This window comes from Protomyctophum bolini (genome assembly GCF_963924005.1).
Source record: "Protomyctophum bolini genome assembly, chromosome: 17".
In the NCBI taxonomy this organism is placed as follows: domain Eukaryota; kingdom Metazoa; phylum Chordata; class Actinopteri; order Myctophiformes; family Myctophidae; genus Protomyctophum; species Protomyctophum bolini.
Genome location: NC_137878.1, coordinates 14,946,339 through 14,969,280, shown reverse-complemented (window position 1 = coordinate 14,969,280; position 22,942 = coordinate 14,946,339). Strand labels below are relative to the sequence as shown.

General features: G+C 42.0%; 3 protein-coding genes across 15 annotated transcripts in view; 1 reads left to right on the top strand and 2 right to left on the bottom strand.

The window, feature by feature from the left end:
• Positions 1-825: 825 nt before the first annotated feature.
• LOC308332029 (major histocompatibility complex class I-related gene protein-like) lies at positions 826-6,187 on the bottom strand. Its single transcript, XM_080787632.1, has 8 exons — positions 6,018-6,187; positions 3,744-4,019; positions 3,221-3,514; positions 2,724-3,008; positions 2,466-2,609; positions 2,164-2,226; positions 1,890-1,955; positions 826-1,154 (listed from the first exon to the last, which is right to left on the bottom strand). The coding sequence occupies exons 1-8, from the start codon at positions 6,088-6,090 to the stop codon at positions 1,042-1,044; spliced, it is 1,314 nt and encodes a 437-aa protein (XP_080643758.1). The 5' UTR covers positions 6,091-6,187; the 3' UTR covers positions 826-1,041.
• Positions 6,188-6,349: 162 nt separating this feature from the next.
• On the top strand, positions 6,350-15,182 carry hsd17b8 (hydroxysteroid (17-beta) dehydrogenase 8). Of its 2 annotated transcripts, none has more exons than XM_080787634.1 (9): positions 6,350-6,423; positions 7,737-7,939; positions 8,120-8,236; positions 8,983-9,078; positions 9,338-9,423; positions 9,718-9,802; positions 10,073-10,103; positions 11,931-12,005; positions 12,352-15,182. In XM_080787634.1, exons 1-9 carry the CDS (start codon positions 6,378-6,380, stop codon positions 12,369-12,371), a joined length of 759 nt encoding a protein of 252 aa, XP_080643760.1. In that variant the 5' UTR covers positions 6,350-6,377; the 3' UTR covers positions 12,372-15,182. The 2 variants fall into 2 exon arrangements, with proteins under 2 accessions (XP_080643760.1, XP_080643759.1); XM_080787633.1 differs by having other exon boundaries at positions 10,073-10,115.
• The window catches only part of col11a2 (collagen, type XI, alpha 2), an 84,079-nt gene continuing 75,318 nt past the window's right edge, over positions 14,182-22,942 (bottom strand). For all 12 annotated transcript variants that reach the window (XM_080787620.1, XM_080787629.1, XM_080787628.1 and 9 more), the window contains 11 exons: positions 22,561-22,668; positions 22,347-22,400; positions 21,862-22,023; positions 21,377-21,430; positions 21,122-21,157; positions 20,850-20,903; positions 19,355-19,643; positions 18,680-18,792; positions 18,174-18,242; positions 17,538-17,774; positions 14,182-16,495 (listed from right to left, as the gene is read on the bottom strand). In XM_080787620.1, the coding sequence (XP_080643746.1) occupies positions 16,349-16,495; positions 17,538-17,774; positions 18,174-18,242; positions 18,680-18,792; positions 19,355-19,643; positions 20,850-20,903; positions 21,122-21,157; positions 21,377-21,430; positions 21,862-22,023; positions 22,347-22,400; positions 22,561-22,668 (1,323 nt within the window). In that variant the 3' untranslated portion in view covers positions 14,182-16,348. The remainder of the gene's footprint in view (positions 16,496-17,537; positions 17,775-18,173; positions 18,243-18,679; positions 18,793-19,354; positions 19,644-20,849; positions 20,904-21,121; positions 21,158-21,376; positions 21,431-21,861; positions 22,024-22,346; positions 22,401-22,560; positions 22,669-22,942) is intronic.

The following is a 22,942-nucleotide window of genomic DNA, read 5'->3' as shown; positions in this document are numbered from 1 at the left end:
GTTATTACTCTATGGTTTGTCCTTCCCTAAGGTGGTGAACTAAGAGATCAAGGTCTTTAAGGTTTCTTTATTCTTATTTTTTTTGTCTAATAGCTAGCGATCTTATTCAGATCGCTAGCTATTAGACTTCATAGGATGATCATTCTGGCATTTTCGCTTAGAATGTAGTCAATAGAATTGCTTTTATCTTTATCTTTCATCATTGCAATTTACAGTACAGCCCTGCTGTACAGCTCCAGCTGTAACATTTAGCTTTTTTAGACCTGAGGCTTCTAAACCTTCAAATTATTATTAAAACATGTAACAAAATAAATAATAATTATGTTACAACTAATGAGACACAGAGGTAGCTTGCGGATTGAAAGTTAAAACAATGTATAGGTTACAAGAGGTCTAAATAATTAACATCGAATTCAGTTATTTTATGCATAGGCTTTCCAACATTCCTTTTTTTTTCTTCAGATTAATCCGATTTTTGGCTCTCCTGGCTGCCTCTCATTCTACACCCGTCCATGTGACGAACATGTTAAAGACACATGTTGCTTTTCTGCAACAATACAATAACCACCTTCAACCTTTTTTCAAAATAGCTAAAATAATTAATCTACCAACTCAACATTATTTTAGCTATTTTTCAAATAGGTTTATGTCATCACCTTTTTTTGACACCCCCTCGTTTGTACTGACTACAGCTCTGCAGTACAATATCAGGCACACTCCAAGAGGCTAGTGGATTCAGGGCTGGAGTCCCCGGAAAGGCCCTCCACCACAGAATAAAAGTATATATATACTGTATATATATATATACACACATACACACAGTAATGACACCCCCTTGTTTTTACTGACTACAGCTCTGCAGTACAATATCAGACACACTCCAAGAGGCTAGTGGATTCGGGGCTGGAGTCCCCGGAAAGGCCCTCCACCACAGAATAAAAGTATATATATATATATACTGTATATATATATATATATATACACATACACACAGTAATGACACCCCCTCGTTTTTACTGACTACAGCTCTGCAGTACAATATCAGACACAATTCAAGAGCGGATTGGATTCGGGGCTGGTGTCCCTGGAAAGGCCCACCGCGGCACACTCCAAGTGGCTAGTGGATTCGGAGCGATCAGACTCGGAGCCATGGCCTGGAAGTGTGAAGGAAAAGCAGCATTTAGATAGCACATTTGGTTTCTCTTTGAGGTAAATATTATTTTTGGTAGCCTTTGAAATTCTTCAACAGATAAATCCATTTAAAAGTAAAAGCTTGATATACACCGTTAGATTCACACAGAATCTCAATATACTGTTGAATATTGTGACCTGAAGTGTGCCACAAAATGCACCTTTCAATAATCTAATACAATGTTACATTGTAACATTTGTCATGTAACATTTGACTTAATTGATAATTCTTTTTAGGTTTTCTGAACTCAATTGCACCCAAACAACCTGAACATTTAACATTCAGTAGATTTTCTGCGGTCTGGGGTTTCTGGCTCAAACAAGTCCTCTGATTTTCCTGCTGACTGTGATGTCACAGCCTGCATAAAGACTCAGCAACAAAAGTTTGGAAACTTAACTTTGGTCCATTATTTCTCCACTTGTATTTTATATCATTTTGATTGTTGATTAGTCACCTTTACAACGAGGTACGGATTGTAAAGAACAGGCGTTCGTGGAATGAGCAACACAGCTAAACGTGTGGGTAGCGCCTCCAAAAGCAAGTGCTTGGAATTCAACCCTTGCTTTGAGTTGCTTAATGGATTGGATGATTGCACTCTCACACAGTAATAAGGTGGGAAAAAACCATATTGGCCATTTTTACACTTTATTAATTTATATGTTTTTGAAAAGGTAGAGAAGGGCAAATATTATCATACCGTTCAGACTCTTTGTCTGCTTCATCTCGTCACTTGACCTCGTCTCATCTTCCAGACTGCAATTTCCTGAAGACCCAGCCAAGAGGACAAATTCAAACACTGAACACTTATTTATTTGCCTTAAACAAAACTAACTGGATGGATGCACATCTCTAGGTTTTAATGTATGAAAACCTATGTATGAAACCAATTAAGTCTCTTTTATTCTGAATAAAACAATTCAGATTTCGATCCTAAAAGCATATTGTCGTACGGTTTTGGTTTAGAGTCTTACCTGACTCGTTGGAATTGCTTGAAGTTTCACTCTTGCTCTCTGGTTTCCCACACATTATGAATCCTAATAAAATGATAAGATGTTTGTACTCATGGTGCAACAGTGATATGTTTGATATACCAGCTATTACCAGTTTAAAGTATTTTTAATTCTATTGGTTAGTATTACTTTGTGTTACATTGCTATAAAGCTTCAGATATATAGATTTAATAGAATTTTAATATTGGCTTTTTAAGCGCAGACATCATATATTATTTCATTCAAATTGTGAAGGCATCATCTTTTTGTGAAGCAACACTAACCTTTCAGCAGTTTCATCAGGTCTTTCCATCCTGAAAAGTAAAAGTGAGAGACAGCCAGTCCAACCAGCAGCAAAGCAACAACACAAACAATAGCTCCGAGTGTTGTAGCTCCAGTGTTGTCAGATGTGGCACGTATTGAGTGGTCTAAAATCCAGAAAGAATAATGTACTGTAGTTAGATGACACGATATACTGATAACATTTGTCAATACTACAATTAAATGTAATTTAATTAGCAAAATGCAAACCACACTCTTACCCCAATATATGATCCTGTACATGTTGGTCGCAGGGTGTATCACCTCACAGCTGTATTTGGCAGGGTCACTTCTTAAAATCTCCACTAGATTCAAGATCTGGTAAGTGCCGTCGCCGTTGGGTCGAATACCTGTGGATTGCATGCCGTCCAGTTGATCCACCATCCTCCCATTTCTCTTGATTTGCAGGAGAACGTGTTTGGGGTAGAAGCCTGTTGCCAGGCAGTGTAAATAGATGGAGTTCGGATTCTTGCTCTTCACTTCATACACAGAGAGCTCTGGTTCCTCTGTAAAGCCATGAGGACAACTTTGAGAAGACGCATTACATTGTAGGGAATTCTTCATTCAGTTTAATTTCATTTTGTCATTCATTCATCATCATTCATATGTGTCAAAGGTTAATTTGTGTGTGATACTACTTTGTATTTAAAGCGCCTTGAGCTGCATGTACACACAATGTACTGTATGAAAGGTGTTAATAATGTAAACTAATACTCACTCTTCTTAAAACTGATATCCTCTTCCTCGTAACCAACAAATTTAGTTAACCAGTTGACACACTCTCTCTCCAGGTAGCCTTGGGTGTAGTCGTTCAGCATCTTGACTTTATCCCACTTCTCCTTGGTGGGACGTGCCAAGGCAACAGGGGCGATCCAGCGCTTATGCACATCATCAAAGGACAGGTAGTCGTTACCGTCATAGCTGTATTCATCTTTGGCGCTGATGAACTTTAATGATTTGTCGTGTTGGCTTTCAGCCTTACAGCCATGCCTCCACTGAAGAATGTGTAAATCTGTCGAAAAAGGGAAAAAAAAGACAGAGGAAGGATGAAAAAGATATGAGTCATCATACCAGAGCAAACAGTCTGGGTGGTCGTCACATAAAGTTTAAATTGTCTGCATGACTTTCCCAGGGTTAATGCAGTAAGTGGCGTTAGCAGTGATTACCACACTCAGTCAATCTCAATTATAACCCTTATAATAACTAAACTGTACAGTGTAACAACAACTTGGATGTCTAACCGGTGTCATTGCTGTGTCTCATTCGAGCCCTGAGGATCTCCAGGTTGACTTTGAACCACTGCTCCTTGCTCTGGCGTGACTGCGTGCCTTTATCCCAGTAGTCCTTGTCCAGCTTCTCCTTCATCCACGGCTGCTTGGGGATCTTTTTCTTTTCTGAGCTGTCATAGTAGTCAATCATTCTGTCATCCAGCAGGCCCATGGCTGTGAACACATGGATCCCTGGGAGCTCGATAGGCTTGGAGAAAGCTGTGTAGATGTAGGTGAGTGAGTGGATCTCTGGAAGACAAAAGGTCAAATATAGGCAAAAGCACAGTAAACTTCATTTCTACATGTTGGGTTGCCTCAGCAGTAGCTCAGACAACTTTTACAGTAAGACGTTTCCATAACATGCAGTCAAGCAGACAGTCACAAACAAGCAGAGTTTGTGATGCATTCACCATTGCTTTGCTCCATGTCCCGATTTAGCAGAATTATATAAATCTGAACAAATCTAAACATTTCTCCCTTCATCCATCACTACAGTAGGGATAATGGGTACCAATTTCTGTGAGTTTTGGACAAAATATATGGGAGTATATATGTTACTAGTAATAATTAGTAATAAGTGTGCTTTTGCTTTGAAATAGTGGGGAAAACATGCAGAGTTTCACGCCAATCCGTCCAGCAGTGTATCAAATATGTAGCTGTACAGACAGATGAACATAGTGAGTCAGAGATATACATACACACACACAATCCGTTTTATCAAATGTTTTATCAAATTACTACAGTGGATTATTAGCTTGAATATTGACTATCATAAATGTTATACATTTTGAACTTGTGAAATTCTGTACAATTTTTGTCTCAGGAGGGCTATGGTCAGTTCAGAAACCCGTCCACCAGTGCCATCATCGAGGGGGAATGCAACCTGATAGAAACGGCAGGCTTTCTATTCCTGAAAAGTTGCAATGTGATAAGTTCTATCACAGTTTTATTATCGTTCTCACGATAATAAAAATCTAAATATGTTTTACAAAAAGAAAATGTATATATTCTTTATCGTGAACATGAGGACCAATTATTATGAAGATAAGTAGAAAAGTGGTCCTTTGGTGGACTTTTGGACAGCTATATTTAAATCCTATTCTGACATACTGGGTGTACCTATCCCACCCACCCAGTATGTCAGAATAGGATTTAAATATAGCTGTCCAAAAGTCTGCATTGCCAAACAAGGCCGTTAACACGGCCTTGTTAGGCATTCCCCCAGGGACTAACATTCCTCTCTACACTTTAAGAGAATAATGTCCTTTACTTCTCTTTTAGCCAGACGTCTAAAGGCCTATTCATAGTCTAGATTTTCGGTGGTGAGGTGACCACCGCTCCACCGGAGCTGAAATACGTTGAGCGGTGGTGAGTAAAAACAGAGAGAAGGGCTGGCGCGGTGGCTTGCTCTTCACCGCGGCTCGTGACGTCATGTTGTAGTTCGGTGGTCACCCCACCACCGAAAATCCAGACTATGTATGAGCCTTTAAGGCTCATACATAGTCTCATACATAGTCATAGTCATAGCAAACATGGAGCCCTTTGTTGACCATGTAAAAACCCTGACGGTAGTCCCAGAGATGAGATGAGCGATATTTGAACTATATAGGCTAATGGTGAACGCATTGTACATGCGTCGTGTAAACCAGTCCTTTCTTCTCTTTCCCCTCCCCCTCTCTTTTTAATTGATTTACTTTTTGTAATTTTCCCTTCTCCAGTATTGTCTCTGCATTGGGGAAGAGTGGGTGGGCATAGTGGGTGGGAGGGGTGCATTAAGACTATTAACAAATGTATATATGCTGACATGAACAAGGACCCCACATGGGAGGGGAAAGAATAAAGAAAAACCCAATAAAAAAAAAATATATATATAAAAATAAAAAAGTGGTCCTTTAACAACTTATCGGTAACTATTGTATCAAATAACGACTATTATTTTCTTGCCAACATTTGATAGTGATGATTTAGTAGCTCCGGAGCTACAGAATGAGCGTAGTGCATTAATTCAGGAAGTAGCCATAGCCCATATTCCATGATTGGTCTGTTTTACTTTACCAAGTAGCCTACAAAAAAAACAATAAGTTCAGGCTATCCATCAAACAAAGGCGACATTTACGGCAAGGAAAGTTTATTACTAGACACGGTTTATTAGCTTGTAACGGCAGATAAAAAGTTATTACGCCCCATTGCGTATTAACAAAAACAATTTACTTTCGTTTTCGATATTGCGACTTTTTATGTACTCACCACCCCCAGTCACCGCAGGATAAAACCATATATGTGTCAAAAACACAAAAAGGCAGGTGGTAGGCTGAATCATATTGTAAAACTGATACTGATACGTCTTAAAATAATGGAAGAAAAGACAATAGCGTCGTCAAAGTCATCTATGATCGGTGGACGCTCGACGGAAATAAAATATCCGAGAAGTGGGGAGCTTCCGGGAGTTGTTGTTGTCAAGACAAGAGTCAAGAACTGGGGTCAATCTAGTCTCGCGTTACCAGACTGTTGCATCCGAGATTTCTACTAGGAATAGGCCTTTAGTTTAGGCTGCCATCATCACTTGAGTTCCGTCGGACTGTAAATACTGTAGCACCTGACTAATCAATGGCTGCCACCACTAGACTCATCTCGAGGTTGACGCTTGTGACGGGTTAGTTTAATTTCGCTTTCCGTGCATTAATTACCCAATATATGTAATAACTAGTATAGTTTACATTGCAAGGTAAGCCAACATTACCCTGCTCGCTCCCAAACTCGCGTCGGTGGTTTGAAGTTTCTATTTACAGGTCAGTGCTTTTATCAGGGTCCCCCAATTAACTTTCCTCAAGGGCATATTTGGACTAGGGTACCAGCCTGGGGGCCGAGTCCGCGCGCGCGAAAAAATGTTTCATTAATTAATTAAGCTTATAATATATAAAATTATAATTTTGCTTAATTGTAGTGAAGACCTGGCCGGTCCAAAAAAAAAAAAAAGGGTGTATACTGAAACTTATGAAACAAGAAACTGCACGAAGGACAATCAGCAACTACTAGTTACTGACTGACTTGGTAGCTGATACACACCCATCATAAATTAACTGATAACCATGATAGGAACTATTCAATCAATTATGGCAATCAAAACAACATTTGTGAAGCAAAACAAAATAAAAGCACACTTGACATATTATTTTTCCTCCAGCCCTTGTTCTCAAACCCTTTATGTCAAATTAATATGCATGTTGCCTGGACCCCCTTCTGATTTATTTTGTGTGTGCCAGGGATGTCACGGTGAGTCAAAGGGTAGGACCCAAATGCAGGACAAGATCAGGAATGTTCAGAATTAAATGATTTATTAATGCAGAATGCCGTCAAGCTACAAACAAAACAAATGAGTAGTAGCAGCATGCAGAAAATGCCAAAATTGCAACAGTTCTTCAATGCACAAAGAGGTAAACCGAAAGTTCAAACATGCAAACCTTTCGAAGCAGTAAAGTCCAAAAATGCAGCCTTTCAGAATTGCAAAAAACAGAGAACCAGGAACTCCGGTACAACAGAGGGGACAAGGAAGTATGTTCTGACAGTGGGAGTGTGGAAAGAGTCCAGTCTTATAGGGAGCAGGGTAATTGGGAGTTGGAACAGGTGTGTGACAAGGACTGAATAGGAATGGAGAGTGGGAGTGGCTGACGTGGAAATGCAGACAGGGGAAGAGTCAAACTCAAACCATGACAAGATTTTTGTTTCAACAATGTTAAACATTTTGTCATATCTTTTCATGATTTGTTTGAAAATAGCAGATCTACAAGCTTGTAACTAACGTGTCCACATTATCAGCTTATACATCGGCTATTTTCAAATGTATATAGGGGTAAAGTGGTTAAACCAATTTTGATGCTGTATTCACTTAATTTGTGGGTGACTGCTCTAGTGCATTGCACCTTTAATTAATGGACAAGTTTGTTTGTGGTGCTCCCTTCCATCCAGGAGGGGGCAGTGGTATTGGCCGTGCGGTGTGCCAGCGCCTTGCTTCCGAGGGCGCCTCGGTCGTGGTGGCAGACATCAGCGAGGGGTCTGCCAGCGATACGCTGAGAAGCCTGCCTCGCAATGTCAGAGGGCAGGAGCACATGTCTGCAGCGGTGGATGTGTCATCCAAAGAGAGTGTTGAGAACTTGGTCACCAGCATACAAGTATGTTATGTACTGTAATATGTACAGTAGGTGTGACAGTATGCACCCTTCTAGCCTGGTTCCTTTTTTCTCTCGCCCTCTGTCCTTACCCTCTGAGGGTCTCACCACCACCAAGCAGCTAGTGTTAAAGTCCCCTCTCACTCACTCTGTCAATGTCTCCTCCTGTCTGCATCTCCCCAGTGTCGTTACTTCCAGCCGGCTTCAGTTTGTGTGAACGCGGCAGGCATCACCCAGGATGACTTCTTGTTGAGAATGAAGGAGGAGGACTTTGATAGAGTCCTTCAGGTTAACCTCAAGGTATCTGGACATTATTATAATTAGAATATATTGATTGATTGATTCTAAGTTCTAACCCTTGAAGTATTTATTAACAGAGAATTACAGTACATTTCAAGCACAACTCAATACAGCTGTTGTGATGACACCATAAAGCATTACACTTGTTTACAATAGGGTCCACCATGTTCAATTCATCATAACATTTAGAGACGTACAAATATACACTTCTATGTAGCCAAAAACAGGAAATCATCATAGAGGAGGTAAAAAGGGAAAAGTGAGGGGGAAAAGGGGGTGGGTGGGGATTCAGATTTTACGGGGGCCAGTTTCGAATTGCAACCGTCCGTAGGTGCCCTTTGAGAGCGGTTTTGAAATATGGAAACATTATAATCTTTGTGGATACCTACCGTTGACTTTACTGTAGTAGAATTAAAGCTTTAATGAATAAAACATACTGTAACCAGTCTGTAAGGAAAACATGTTCCTTTGCCCCTGTCTTCCCTTTGTTCTATCTGAGCGATGTTAGCTATCAAATATCAAAACACAATATCAGATTCTCTGGCTATTCCTTTTCATCTTCACCCAAAATCTGTTCACATTCTTCAGTACCTATCTATACATTACATAAACAATACTGCACAAATACAGATTTGACTGTATGTCTATCTCTCATATGATAATTTGTTGCCGTTTGTCTTGTATTGTTTTGTATTTTCATTGACATCTGCTCCTGCAATGACACCATTTTGCTCTCTTATTTTAAGGGGACATTTCTGGTCACCCAATCTTTTGCCAAGGCTCTAGCAGCCTGTGGAGCTCCCAAGGGTTCTATTGTTACTCTGGGCAGCATCGTGGGCAAGGTGAGACTTAACCTCTGGCTCTTTATATGAAAACTGTGCTCTTTTACAACCATTTGCTGCTGGTTGCATCATTCGTGTCCAGGGCCGTGCAGGCAGCCATACATTTGAATAAACATCAATCAAAGAGTTAAAATATAATAAATCTCGGCTCTAGTTCTATACTCTCAATTATGTTTTCAGGGACATCTGACTTGAGGTGACCATAATGACTTTGTGACATGTGCTGTGACTGTCTGTCTGTCTATCTGTCTGTCTCCAGGTGGGCAACATTGGGCAGATCAACTATGCCTCATCTAAATCTGGTGTAGAAGGGCTAACCAGGACAGCTGCCAAAGAACTCAGCAGGTGGACGCACGCACGCACGCGCACACACACGCACGCACACACACACACACACACACACACACACACACACACACACACACACACGTAATTATGGTCATGTTATGCAGTCAGATATCCCTGAAAATGCATTAATTCGTCCACCTACAGGGGAGTCAGTAGCTTAGACTCCCTTATGAACTCCAGTGTCTTCTTGTCTCTTGTGTTGAAGAGTTTGACTTTTGAGTTCTCGTAGAAGATGGGAAAAGATTGTGGGCAGAAAAAACGAAATATTCTTCTCCTCTTCCTTCCACACAGGTTTGGGATTCGATGCAACTGTGTTCTCCCAGGGTTCATACTCACTCCCATGACAGCAAAAGTGCCAGAGAAAGTTATCAGTAAGGTAAATAACCATTCTCATGGTTGGCTGGAGGGTGGTTAATTCATTTTCTTTCTTTAAGTGCTTGTGTTTAATCAAAACCTTTTGGTACCATATTTGCAGTACTCAACGTGCAAATAAATGAACAATAAATCTGATTTGTTTAGATAAGTGTGTTGATTTTACCGATAGACATTCATGAAAACAAAGATGCATGACATAAGTATGGATTCTCTCTACATACTTACATACAGTAAGCCAGAATCACCTTTAATTATTTCAAATGTGTTTCAGATGACCGCCATGGTGCCTATGGGAAGAATGGGTGAGGCAGCAGGTGATTGTTTAATCCCACGATTTTGGAACCCTTTTTATTTTCAACCGGTACCAATTTCCTAAAATGTAATCCTGTGTGCTACTCTACCTCTGCCAACCTGGGAAGAGCCCCAAACTGAGCTCATGCTTCCATCAATGCATGAGGACAATGCAGGCCGCTTCTTAACACCTGACAGGGGTGAGTTTCCCCGGTAGTACGTAACACGTGGAAGGAACACGTTATTCCAACCAGTTCCTTTCCCCTCCATCAGGCGCCCTTGGCTGATCAGGGGGAGCCAGTATAGAAACCAGGATTACTGCATGTTTTTTGTGAGGGTATCGATCGACACAGAAAGGCCCTTTCGCCAACCTCACCTAGGGTATGGGCGCTTATGACGAGGAGGAGAGAACACCAGCGCCCACGTGTCAAAAAGCAAACAAACTTGCATCCATGACTTGAGAACAACCACAAAATCAAAATAATCACTGGGATATTATTTCTGACACTTGTGTACATACAAGTGTATACTGTATGTACGTCCATCAAAAGAGCATTCCAACAGAGATCATGGGTTGTAGAAACTCATATTAAAAGTACTTTCGAGCATAGAGTAAATTGCATTAAGTAGGAAGTAACTAAGGTCGCATTCTCACCAGAGAGCTTTGCTGCGATTAAAACGAATCCTGCTGCGCATTTTCAGAAAGTGCGCTTCGTTTGGCAGGTGTGAAGGCTCTTTCGAATCCTAATGCGCAACAAAGAACCGCATTTTACTCCGAGCAAAAACGGGGGTTTCGCTTCGCTTCCAATCGCGCTTGACTACGATTCGGTGCAGGTGTGAATGCAATCCGCAGCAAATACAGGAAATGAAGCAAACATACGTCAGGCGGGTGAGGAGCTGAACACAGTTGGAGACGGAGAAGGCATATTTTACGCAGCGCAAAGATGTCCCGTTACCGTGGATAGACGTGGTCGAATGAGGAGAGTGGAGACTGAAGCCCTGATCGAAATGAGGACGAGTACATTAATCAATTGCTTAAGAAAACACAAACACTGCAGTGCAGTGTAATAGTATTATAGCCTACAGAATATTCTGTCTGTCTGTGCGTGCCGTAAACATGGAGTGCTGTCACTGCGTGGGGACTAGTGGGGAGTAGGAACTTTCATCTCGATAAACTTGTAAACATTTTGCGCTGCTGTCTGTTATATCAGTGCGCTCAGCGCTGTGCCTCCATGCCCAAAAGAACAGTGCGTGCGTGGCTGCGTGCTTATAGTGAGAGAGCGAGAGAGGGGGGGGCAGTCCCAGACCGTCGGCACGACACATAATGCACGTTATGAGTATAATTATCACCATAGATTTATCATTTCACTGTGTAGGCTAGTTTATGAATGTAACACATTGATAAAGGTCCCCCCTGCTGCGTTTCCAATTGCTGCGGATCATGACAGTGTGAAGGCAAACCGTAGCCAATTAAATATGCAAGAATCCCATTTCTCCTCCCATACGCATTCGAGTCTACCGAAGTATTAGGTGAGAATGCGACCTAAAACGCAGGACACAGCATTTGATTTGAGTTGATTTAGCACCTGAGAGTTGTCATATGTCACAAAGAAGGAGACAGGAACAAATCCTAATCACCTGATTGCTTGTGGTAGAGCAGGTCAAAGATTCAAACTTAAGCGAAACGGCATTGAACCTGAGAAAATTATTGAAGAAATCCAGACACTGCAGGATCATCACAACACATCTATATCTACTCCAATGACCCTTAATTCCATCCCATCAATTAACCTTGTTAACCAGGTCCTTCCCCTCCCCCCTTCTCTGTCCTCTGGTAGAGGTGGCTGATGTTTGTGCATTCCTAGCTTCAGATGACTCTTGTTACATCACGGGAGCTAGCATCGAAGTGACAGGTATTGTACACTGACATGTCTTTTTGTGGTGAAGTAGTGGGAGTGAAGTGAACAGTACAATGTGTGAAATGTATCTGTAGCTTATGTAAATGTATAATTACTACTATTAATTTGGAAAGATCTGTGTGAAAGGACAATTCAGCGATAGTATGCGTCTCTAATAAGGACCATTTGGGTTACTAGTTTGTAGTTCTTGTGTCTTAAATGACTGTTCATTCTTAATGTGATGTGTAAATCTTTATATAAATACGAACAACATCTCAAGTTCAAATGTTAACTGCCTTTTAATGTTAAAAGAAAAATAAGCGGGAAAAAATGCTCCACCACCCATATTTTTCATCCTCAGGAGGACTTTTCATTGGCTAAGTCAGCTGTCCCTTATGCTGATAGCAGACCAATTGAAGGCCATTTTTGTTTTGCCACACAAACAGTTAATTGCTTATTTGTGCTTGTTATAATATGATGCTATGGCCATGATGATTTACCGTTGATCATGTTTTTGTGATCTGACTGAATTTGTACAGAGTATAAGAGTTCTATGTTCTATGTCTATTATGTACTTATGTAGTGCAAATAAACCATGCTTGTAATATTGTTGGTTTACTGCTTGTCTGAATCATCACATTTCACCTTGTTTGAATTAGCACCCACCACAGATAATAAATAATATAGACACCTCTTCATACAGAGAACACAGTCTCTATATACAGTTGAAATGAAAAGTATTCCAGTAACTCCAACTCCAGTAGGTGGTGGCTAAAACAATGATGTCATATGTTGGAACAACATATGATGGACACAAAAAAAGGAAAACAAAGGAGGAGTCAAGTGGCACTTAAAAAAAAGATATATTACCGTATAGAAACAATAATTAAAAAAATACTTAGACACATAATACCTTTTTTCTCTTTCCAGCACCAATTTATTTTGTTGAAATGTTTGTCTTTAACACAATAAAAACAATTTAGGTTATTCTCTCTGTTCAACTAAAGTGACAGTTTATTTTTCCCTTCATAATTTTGAGCGGTGTTAGCTGCTCCCAACAGTGACTTTGTGTGTGTGTCTGAGCATAACCTAGTATTTCCTCCTAGTGAGTAGTACTTTAACCATGCTCCAGATCGGGACAAACACACACACACACACAGGGAGGAGGGCTTTCACAGTGGGGGTGTCTTCTTTCACCCGTACAGTACAGTACGAATAGTACCAGTAATACGGTACACGGGTACAGTACGTATAGTTGCACCGCTCAGTTCATTTTTTTTGTTTGGTTGCTTCCACCCTTCCCCAACTATATAAATATATTTTAATCAAACCTAAACCCCATGTAATCTTTACTTTACATATTATTTTCTTCTTTATCTCTGACTACCCTATTGGTGTTTGAGAGAAATGTCCCCTCCCCTCCCAGCAACTGTTGACTACCCATTGTGGTCTCTCAAACAGGTTATTTTGCTGCCTCTTCTGTAGGGATTTAGCTGATGGTCCGGTAAATAACGTGAATGATGAGCACAGGTTGGGTTTCAGCAATGAGTCAAACAGGATACAATGTGATTGACTGGAAACACTGAGACGTAATGGGAATCAAACGCATTACCTTCCAGTTACAGAAAAGCATCTTCAACCACTTGTCCAGCTTGCTTCGATCCTTACAGAAGACCAAAGAACAGAGAACTGTGACTGCACTAGTTTAGATTGTGGCAAGCGGGTTGGCATGCAAAACAATACCAACAAATAAATAAATATTGAAGTATATTATGCTTTGAATTGAAACAGTTGGCCTTAGATCCCAATCGTAGGCCCAAGCAGACTCAGGTACAACCACCACCTACATGTAGGCACTGGTCACAGCTAGGGTTGGCCTTTAGGATTTTAACTTCCTTCCTTAACGATTCCCTCTAAACGATTCGATTCCTTAACGGTTTCCTTTAGCGATGCCCTATGGGCGTTCCAAATGGACCCTTACAGGTCTGTGGACCCAAATGGACCCTAACCCATTTGGTTCCATTTGTACACTAAGTTATGGTGGTCTTTGAAATGTTTGAGAATCATCAGTATTGTATAGCAGAAGTTAAGTCAGTCGACATACCAGCTCTGACAGTGATAAAACCGGCTCCAACCCTAGTCACAGCCAAATCAAAACAGTATCAAACAGCAAATGAACATGTGACAGCACTGGAGAGTCAACATTTAATCATTACAAAGGAAGCAATTTTTTGTAACAGTACAATTGATGGAAAAACAAAAACAAAACATTAAACCACTAAAAGGGAAATTACAATAATGGCCACAAAACAGACTCTTTGGTTGTATAAAAAGGTGTTGTCTTTTGTGACATCATGCATGGACCTGTAGGGTGCGCACAGAAGTACTGTCAACTCCAAGTCATCAGTGAGTTTAAAAATGTATGTTTAATTGTTTCAAATGAACCTTAGACTGAGAGCTACAGGAAATAAATACAAATGAAATCATACCACATTCAACTGGAATATTTGGTGGTTGTATTATTTTTCTTTTAAATCTCATAGCACCCTGTTTTAAATAAATACAATAGAATATCACTATTTCTGTACAAATGGAAGGTAATGCACATTTTCCCCGGTAAAACCTAGTGACAGCTTCTGGAGGTGGTTAAAAAAAACACATTAAGAAAAATGAAGTTTCAAAATGAATAATACAAAATGTTTTTGCTTTGGTATAATTAGCACCTGGTCACATGTTTTTTTGTCTTTTATAAAGCATGCATTCATTCACGGTTGTAAAGAGAGAGCGAGAGAGAGAAACAACTTTGAAACTCATATACATATTTAAACCCTGATAGCGTACTGCGCTGGCTGAACAAGATGGAATGTCAAAGGTTCTGGAATGTAGACAGTAAAGCCCAATTCATGCTCCGTCACACAACGTTGTCACTCGGTGGAAATAGCTGACCTACAAGCCCACAGCATGTCACTAAAGCACCACATTGTGGGCTTGTACGTTGGCTATTTTCAATGAGCCACATCAGCCGACGAAGTATGAATGGGGCTTAAAAGAACCCAGGAGACAATGAATCTGTCAGCACTGGGTCAGTTGGTGATGCCACAACCTTCTGGCCTACTTGGCTTGTGTGATAAAAAAAAAAAAAAAAAAAAAGACCTTTCAGTGGCAGCTGTGACAGGTATAAAATACATGTACCGTACAAGAACATCAAGCACAGCACAATTTACAAAGTGGATGGCTTTTGGTTTTGTCGTTTATCTAGACTATGAGATCGGGCAAACATCCCTTCTATATTGCCCCACCATACGCAACATAATTTGGACTGCCTTAATAATTTTCAGGCTTGTCTCTCAATGCTCATAGCATTTGTACATTTTTATTCATACGGTACTGAATCAACGGCTGCTCATGGCCACACCTGCATACAGCAAAGTCCAAACTGAGCTGTGATGCCACAGACTGCATTGAGATGCCACGTCGCGTCCGGTTATGTCAGAACTGCACCAAGGTTACAAAGGAGAGCCCGACAATGAACAGCACATTCGTGTGGCTGCTTGGCTAGACTAGACAAATGCAGATGTTCACAAGCAGAGCCCGAGTTGGGAATCGGGCTCGCCGCTTTGGTCCGTCCCTCTATTTGCTCCTCGTTCGGCTCCTCTTGTATGAGATTTGGCAGGAGCTGAGACTAGTGGGTGACAGAGCGGGGGCTCTGGAAGATGAGGTGAGAGGTAGAGCAAATGGGAAAAGTGGAGCAAAAAAGAAAAGGGGGAGAGAGAGACAGTGGGGAGGAGACAGGAGTGAGAGGGGGGTCGGAGGCGAGGCATTCTGGCATTGAAGTCGCCAGCTTTTTCACTCACACTGGCGGTTCTGTATTCCCAAGAACGCCATCCATCTAACTATCTTTATCTTGCTGGTTCTCTTGATGTCCGTTTCAATCGATCAGCCGATGGCCTCCTCTTCGTGAGAGTGTTTTTATTCTGATTTGTCTTGACGTCCGTTACTTGTTGGGACGATGGCGCATGATGTCCCACAGGCAGTGTGAGTGTCTATCTCACATCGAGACTTCTTTGTGTGTGTGTGTGTGTGTGTGTATGTGTAAATGTGTGTGCGGTATGTGTGTGAGCGGATGTTTGTGCGTGTGTGTGTGTTTAATCATATCATTTACAAGTAAATTTACAAATTGCTGGGCATGTATCGTCAGTGTGTGTGTGTGTGTGTGTGTGTGTGTGTGTGTGTGTGTGTGTGTGTGTGTGTGTGTCTTTAAGTGCATGTGTGTGTGTGTGTGTGTGTGTGTGTGTGTGTGTTACGTGTGGTTCTTGGCATGGTGTGTGTTCATGTTCTGTGTGTGTGCGTGTATTCTTTTAGCCTTGGAAACAGACAGGTCCCACTTCAAAGCCAAACTGCTGGTTGCTCTCCCCAAAGTCTGACACCTTGATGTCCAGTAGAGGAAGATGCTCCACTTGTGGTGTGTTCACCTCCAGGACTGTCCTGTCAAAGCCCTTACGATACTGCAGGAGACACAGAGAAAGGACGAGAGATAACAGTCAAGTTCCACAGTCAAAGGGTAAAAAAAAAACACACTATGAGGTAGTAATTTAATATAAAGTCTTTTGGAGCATGACCCAGTGTGCTGACTCTATTTGTCTTTGATCTATGCATCTGCCCTGCACCTGGCATTCAACACGTTATCTCCTGGTCCTCCAGGCCAGTGTGGCGCTAGTGCCAGAGAAATCTGCGTTACTTCCGTCCGCCCCGGAAGTGAAAGCCCTCCATATTTGAGCCACATCCTCATTGTCATAGATATAAAAAATATAGATGCCTCATTGGTCGCTGCAGGTCATTGGAGAGACCTGTCTGCAACGGGAGGAGGAAGTCAAGTGGAATCTTGAAGGTAAGTGCTGCTGTGAAAGAGGGAGTCGAACCTCTGATTGGCCTACCGAACGTCCCAACGTCCCCTTCCGTTCTTCCGTTTTCCTTCTCGGGAATCTCGGGAAAGCTTTCCAATGCAATCACGCATCGCCATTGCATCCCGTTGCCTCCATGTTGCCTTCCGTTGAGAATTGAGATACAGCCTCGCCCCAGAGCCGGAAGATGAATTGAGATACAGCCTCGCCCCAGAGCCGGAAGATGCGTCTACCTTTATATGCCTATGCTCATGCTCATTCTAGGCTGTGTCTCGACGCGCGATGGATTCACTTTCTTAGCGTGATCAAAGTTTAGACTGTTTTAAGGTCTCAAAGATCGCAGTTTGTCTCATTTTGAGGAGGAAGAGTACTATTATTAAGCGTCTTTCTTTTTTTTACATATATTTCTTTTTTACTGGATTCAATGAAATTAAAGAAAAACTGATTTTTACGTTCTGGTGTGTGGAGATTAAAACATAATCCCACATTCTTGGTATACTTTGTGTTAAGAATTTGGATGTGCGTGCTTTTCTACATTCATTCATTCTCTCCCTTACACAGTAAGGGAGAGAATGATTGAATGGATGGATCATTAAATAAATCTGTCTGTGTGTGCGTACAGTATGTGCGTGCATCAATCACTCACAGAGCAGCCGTCGATCAGCGCTTTGATGTAGGGGCTGGTCTCGTAGCTCAGCGCCTCGTCGTTGGCCCCCTGTAGGTGCAGCGCCCTCTTGTGGTTGCCCTTGGCTGTGCGGTCGGCCCAGGCCACCGAGCGGTGGCAGTGGTATGTCAGGTTCTGACGGGCCTGAACGCTCAGCAGCCGCAGGAAGCCCAGCTGGACCACACCCACCGGCTCCCCGCTGGAGTCCACGTAGGAGAACTGGATGCGGTGGGAAATGTACTCACAATGTTTACTTGAGTGAAAGTATCAATACTGCAATGTAGAAGTACTCCATTACAAGTGAAGGTCCGGACTTCAAAATGTAGTTGAGTAAAAGTACAAAGGTATTGTTAGTATCAAAAAAGTAGAAAGTACTCATTATGCAGAATGTCCCATTTCATTGTAGATCGGCTATTTTCAAATGGCCAAAGTGGTTAATACCTGGCACTCAAAGATGTATGTTTTCGTAATAATTATCAAAGTACAAAGTAACTAGTAACTAAAGTTTTCAAATAAATGTAGTGGAGTAAGAGTACACTATTTGGATCAGAGTAGCAGTGAAAGTATTTGGAAATTGGAAATACTGCCTGTTATGCCATGAACAGAAGAGCTACCCACCTTGCTGCCTGTGGAGAACTGGCTGTACCAGGATCCTGGAGTCTCATTCTCCCAAGAGCTCATCCTCACCTGCCATAAACACATGTAACTTTAACATACCTCATACATACCGTCCTGTTATGAACAGACATACCGTAGCTTTACTACCAGCATGAGCAGCCAACGTTTGTGTAGTATTTGAGTTACAACATGAAGTGATACAACTCTAATGAAATGTTTGTGTCACCGTGTGTCACTGCCATTAAATGTCATATATTACATCTCTAACTTGTATCAACATCTGACAGAGGTAGGTCAAAGGTAAAGAAGACTAAAGTAATTATTGTGATTGTGAAACACATTGTGTTACTTCATAACTAGTCATCATAGATGGATGAGACTAATCACATTTCACATCTTGTCTCAAGACATTTAACTTTCCTAGATGAGGTTAGAGACAATCCTATTCCACATGATGATGTTGAAACTTGCCGTTTCACGGCTCAACTATGCACAATGTTATTTACCGTGTCAATAGTCTTGCTGGGATATAGGCAAGTCTCAGCTCCATTGGTGAAGTTACAGAAGACCTTGAAGGAATCTCTGGAACAGCCCTGGTTGGGGTCGATCCAGTACTCGCCTGGAGGAGGAGCCAGATTGGAGAGGAGGCATAAAAATATGGAACTGAGATGCAGATACTGAGAGGGAGGCACAGGAAGAAAACAACATTTAATCATAGACTTGTGAAGGTACAGTACAGTACCTGTACAGTACACTACTTAGCATCGGAAGTGTAAAGATTAAGACCGGCGCTTGAGATCACCAGGCCTCTCGATTAACCATTCACATGGCTTCTAGATTTTAAAGTTACTATTAGCCAATCAGCATTTACACAAAATGAATCACAGCCAAAAATCGGCCATAGCCGTCTTCACAAATGTGATGAGGTCATCACATTTGGGCAAAGTGGCTATAGCTGACTGGCCTATATCTTGCATGTTCACTAAACTGCCTTTCATATCCTTCCTATTCTCTGAATGATTTATATACACTTGTACACATGTTCATGACTTTTGTCTATGTGTTCCTGCCCTGACTAAGTTCTCATCACATATGGAGTCTTGGGGTGATGGAGTTTTAAAACTATGAACCTTCATTTACAATACGAACCCCTGACCCACACCTCGGCCTCAACCCCTTACCGTCTTTGTAGTCGGGCTGGCTGAGGTGCAGGTCTTGGCAGGTGCGTGCGGGACTGTCCTGGGTGCCCAGTGGGAAGCGCATGCTCTCCACGTCCTGCCGCAAGGAGTTCAGCGAGCCAAAGATCTCCTCCATGCCCTCAGTGCCCGTCGCCAGGAACTCTGCCCCCGTGGCGTCTGCCACGGGCTTGTCTGTGTCCATGTCCGAGTGCATCTGGCTGGCATCGATGGAGCGCTTGGACTTGGGACTCCTCTGGATGGGCAGGGGCTGGATCACATCACCTGGAGGACCCTGTAGGCAAAGAAGGGGGAGGGGATGGAGTGGCATGAGTAAAAGACAGTGTCTGTGAGGTTGAGTGGTACATCTATGTTTTATAATGAGGTATCAATGATGCTATTTTGAAGTGAAATTACTATAAACCATTAGGTTTCTTTTGGTAAGAATTTGTTCAATCTTAATCATCTTGCTTCTATGTTCATGAACATGGAAAAGAGGAAACATCATCTGTGACAGATATCCCAGAGATGGTATATGGCATGGTATTTGTCTTTTTAAATTATGGTTGTGTTTTCTCTTAAATTCCTCCTGCCAATTTTTTTGCGACCACAGGTCGCATTTACTATGAGATTGTGCATTTTACGTCAGTCCCCATCCTTCCTCTTCGATGTCTCCCTTTTGACTGATACCTGTCCATTTAAACTCTAGACGGGCCTACCCCAAAGTAATTAGTGCAGCCGTGCCCAGCCGCCGGCGAAAACAGTTCTCAACAGGCCCGAAAATGAAGGCCCGGCCATACCTGGGCCCTCATCAAACCCTGTACACTCAAGACACTGCCCCCACTGCCACCCTTAGATCTCCATATATGGAGCTGACCTGTTCTGACATTCATATACCTCATCAAACCCTGTACACTCAAGGCATGCTTCATATATGGCCAGTACAGAATTCATTCCATATGTTGATCTGACCCCCCATGCCAAAGTGCCAGCGCTCACCCAGCACCCAGCAGTATGCCGTCACCCAGGTGGATATGTTGATCTGACCCCCCATTCCAAAGCGCCAGCACTCGCTGTGACATTGATTATATTTGTATGCTTTATTCTACATTTTGTGCCTGCTATTTTATTTACTGATATCTTGTTGTAGTTTATCTCAAATGTTTTTATGATGTTAAGAAGATTGTGACTATGTCTGTAATTGTGCTATATAAATAAATTCAGTATCATTACATACAAATGGATACAATCTGTGTCTGTATACAATATTATGTTTTCATTCTTAAATCTTTCAAGTGATTTTTTGTCTTTGAAATAATTAAAATAATAAAGCACTCGTACAAATATAGACCAGTGGTTCTCATGTTCAACCCCTTGGAAGTCATACTGCCCCTCGAAGGGACTATACTTATGTTATGTTGCATCAAACTGTGTACAGTAAATAACATAAGTAAATCCTAGATTGTGGAAATGTTCTCAAAGATAAGTCGAGAGTACTCACTGGGGGTCCGGGGGGACCTGATACACCCTTCTCTCCCTTAGGTCCAGATCCTCCCTAAACACACACACACACACACACACACACACACACACACACACACACACACACACACGAGTTGACATTCTGTACAGAACTTAACAAAACACTGTATCACACTCACAAGCATTGTACTATACAACATATAGTCATATACTGTACAAGTATCAAAGGGTCGCAGCAGCTGTCTGCAGGGACCTTAACTCTATTGAACAACTGCCAGATGGTGTACTTACTGAAGATCCCTTAGCTCCCTTGACACCTTGAGGGCCCTGTGGAAGATATTAAGCTTCAGTATTGTGATGATTCACCAATGTCACCATTGTACTTCTGTCACTAAAGTCACTGGGCTACTATGTTGATATGAAACCTCTTAGGTGCAGGATGTTGGTAACAGGAAACTTTGCTTGTTTGAACGTTCAACATTCGGCTTACACATATTCTGTCACCTATTCAGGTTCACAAAGGAGGTTTTTTATTCAGATACTCACAGGCAAACCAGCAGGACCAGCAGGGCCAAGGGGTCCAGTGGCTCCTTGCATACCCTACAACAGAAGACATGAGATGATTCAAAACAAATCCATATCCCCATACAGGGGTTCAAAGGGCTCATACAATTAGATAATATTGCTTGCCTATACTATGTATTGCATCTTATTGTCCTGTACTGTATTTTGGGATGGCATAGCAGCTAAAATGGCCAAGATGTAAATGGTGGGTTTGGACGTTCACATTCTTTTGCTGATGGTGTCTATCTAAGAAGGTAGAACCTCTTGTTGGAACCTCTGCTTTATACTTGGTTGCACACCATGTTGTGCACAGCTGATCTTCAGGCTTGTAGATAATGAATACTTTTTCCACCACAGCATGTGACCAGAATTGAGTGACAATTACGACGTAGTTGTTTGAAAACACACATCGTATCAGCACGGTTGTGGAACATTTATCTGAAAATAATGTTTCAAAATAAACTCACAGTCTCTCCCTTGTTTCCACCCGATCCGTGAGGTCCAGACAAACCCCGGTCTCCCTTCTCTCCCTGCTCTCCGGTTGGTCCAATGAGACCGATGAGACCTGGGTGACCCTTCTCTCCTTTGGCTCCTGGGTCTCCACGCAGGCCTGGCAAGCCAGGTGGACCCTGCAGGATGGAGGAGGAACAGAGAAGGAAGAGACAGGATGAAGAGGAGAGGAAGATAGCCAGGTTGAAAGAAAAGGGGAAGCAGGATAGTAGAAGATATACAGTAGGTAAATGGATTATGGCATTGACACCTCTACTGTAGGCTCCCTGTATTGTTATTGCTCCATCGGTGCTTATATTGTACGCTACTACTTGGTAGGAACGGTGTCAAAATGGTCCCCAAAATTAACACAGAATCTTTTATGTCACAAAATTGTCTGTCAAAGTATTTTTGAAGTGTATATAATAATGTATGTATGAAAATAACAGGATTCCAGTCTCACAAGAGGTCCCGGTGGTCCTTTCTGTCCGGTAGCGCCTGGAGATCCTTGTTCACCCTGAAACATACAGTAGCAACATCCACATTAGGCTATGTGGCTTGCGTACGTTTGTCTCGGTCACCATTGTTAATCCAACACCTACAGTATTGTCAGTACACTACTCATATTATTTGCATTTTTGGATCCATCGTTTCCCTTTTGCAGTGTGTTTACTGACCACTGATCCTGGAAGACCTCTGAGACCCTCTGTTCCTGGTTTTCCTGGCTGGCCCTGGGGACCAACTGGGCCGGTCTTTCCTGGGGCTCCGAGGGCACCTGAGTCTCCCTGGGAAGAAAAATAAATGTACATTTAGACAACGATCTTATCATGAGTGACTTATGCCTTGAACGCACTAGACTAGAAGGATCGGCATCACACAGCGCAAGTGCCTGCACGAGTTCGGATCCCATAACCCGAGGGCAGGGGACTTTACCCGTACCCTGCCCCAAAGCCCCCAACACTGTGATTTGGAGTCCAGCCTGTTTCACATCACGATATGATCGCGAAAAGCAGAGGAAAATACAAATGCCATTAAGAATAGCGTTACAGATTGTACGAC

Bases quoted from the DNA above. Each gene is read 5' to 3' on its own strand.
- LOC308332029 (XM_080787632.1), bottom strand. From the start codon at position 6,090: ATGATTCAGCCTACCACCTGCCTTTTTGTGTTTTTGACACATATATGG. The intron at 3,515-3,743 runs GTTAGACATCCA...CTTTTTCGACAG, and splicing joins GAGACACAGCAATGACACCG to ATTTACACATTCTTCAGTGG. The intron at 3,009-3,220 runs GTGAGTATTAGT...ATGGCTTTACAG, and splicing joins GGATATCAGTTTTAAGAAGA to AGGAACCAGAGCTCTCTGTG.
- hsd17b8 (XM_080787633.1), top strand. From the start codon at position 6,378: ATGGCTGCCACCACTAGACTCATCTCGAGGTTGACGCTTGTGACGG. The intron at 9,424-9,717 runs GTGGACGCACGC...CCTTCCACACAG, and splicing joins GCTGCCAAAGAACTCAGCAG to GTTTGGGATTCGATGCAACT. The intron at 10,116-11,930 runs GTGATTGTTTAA...GTCCTCTGGTAG, and splicing joins AAGAATGGGTGAGGCAGCAG to AGGTGGCTGATGTTTGTGCA.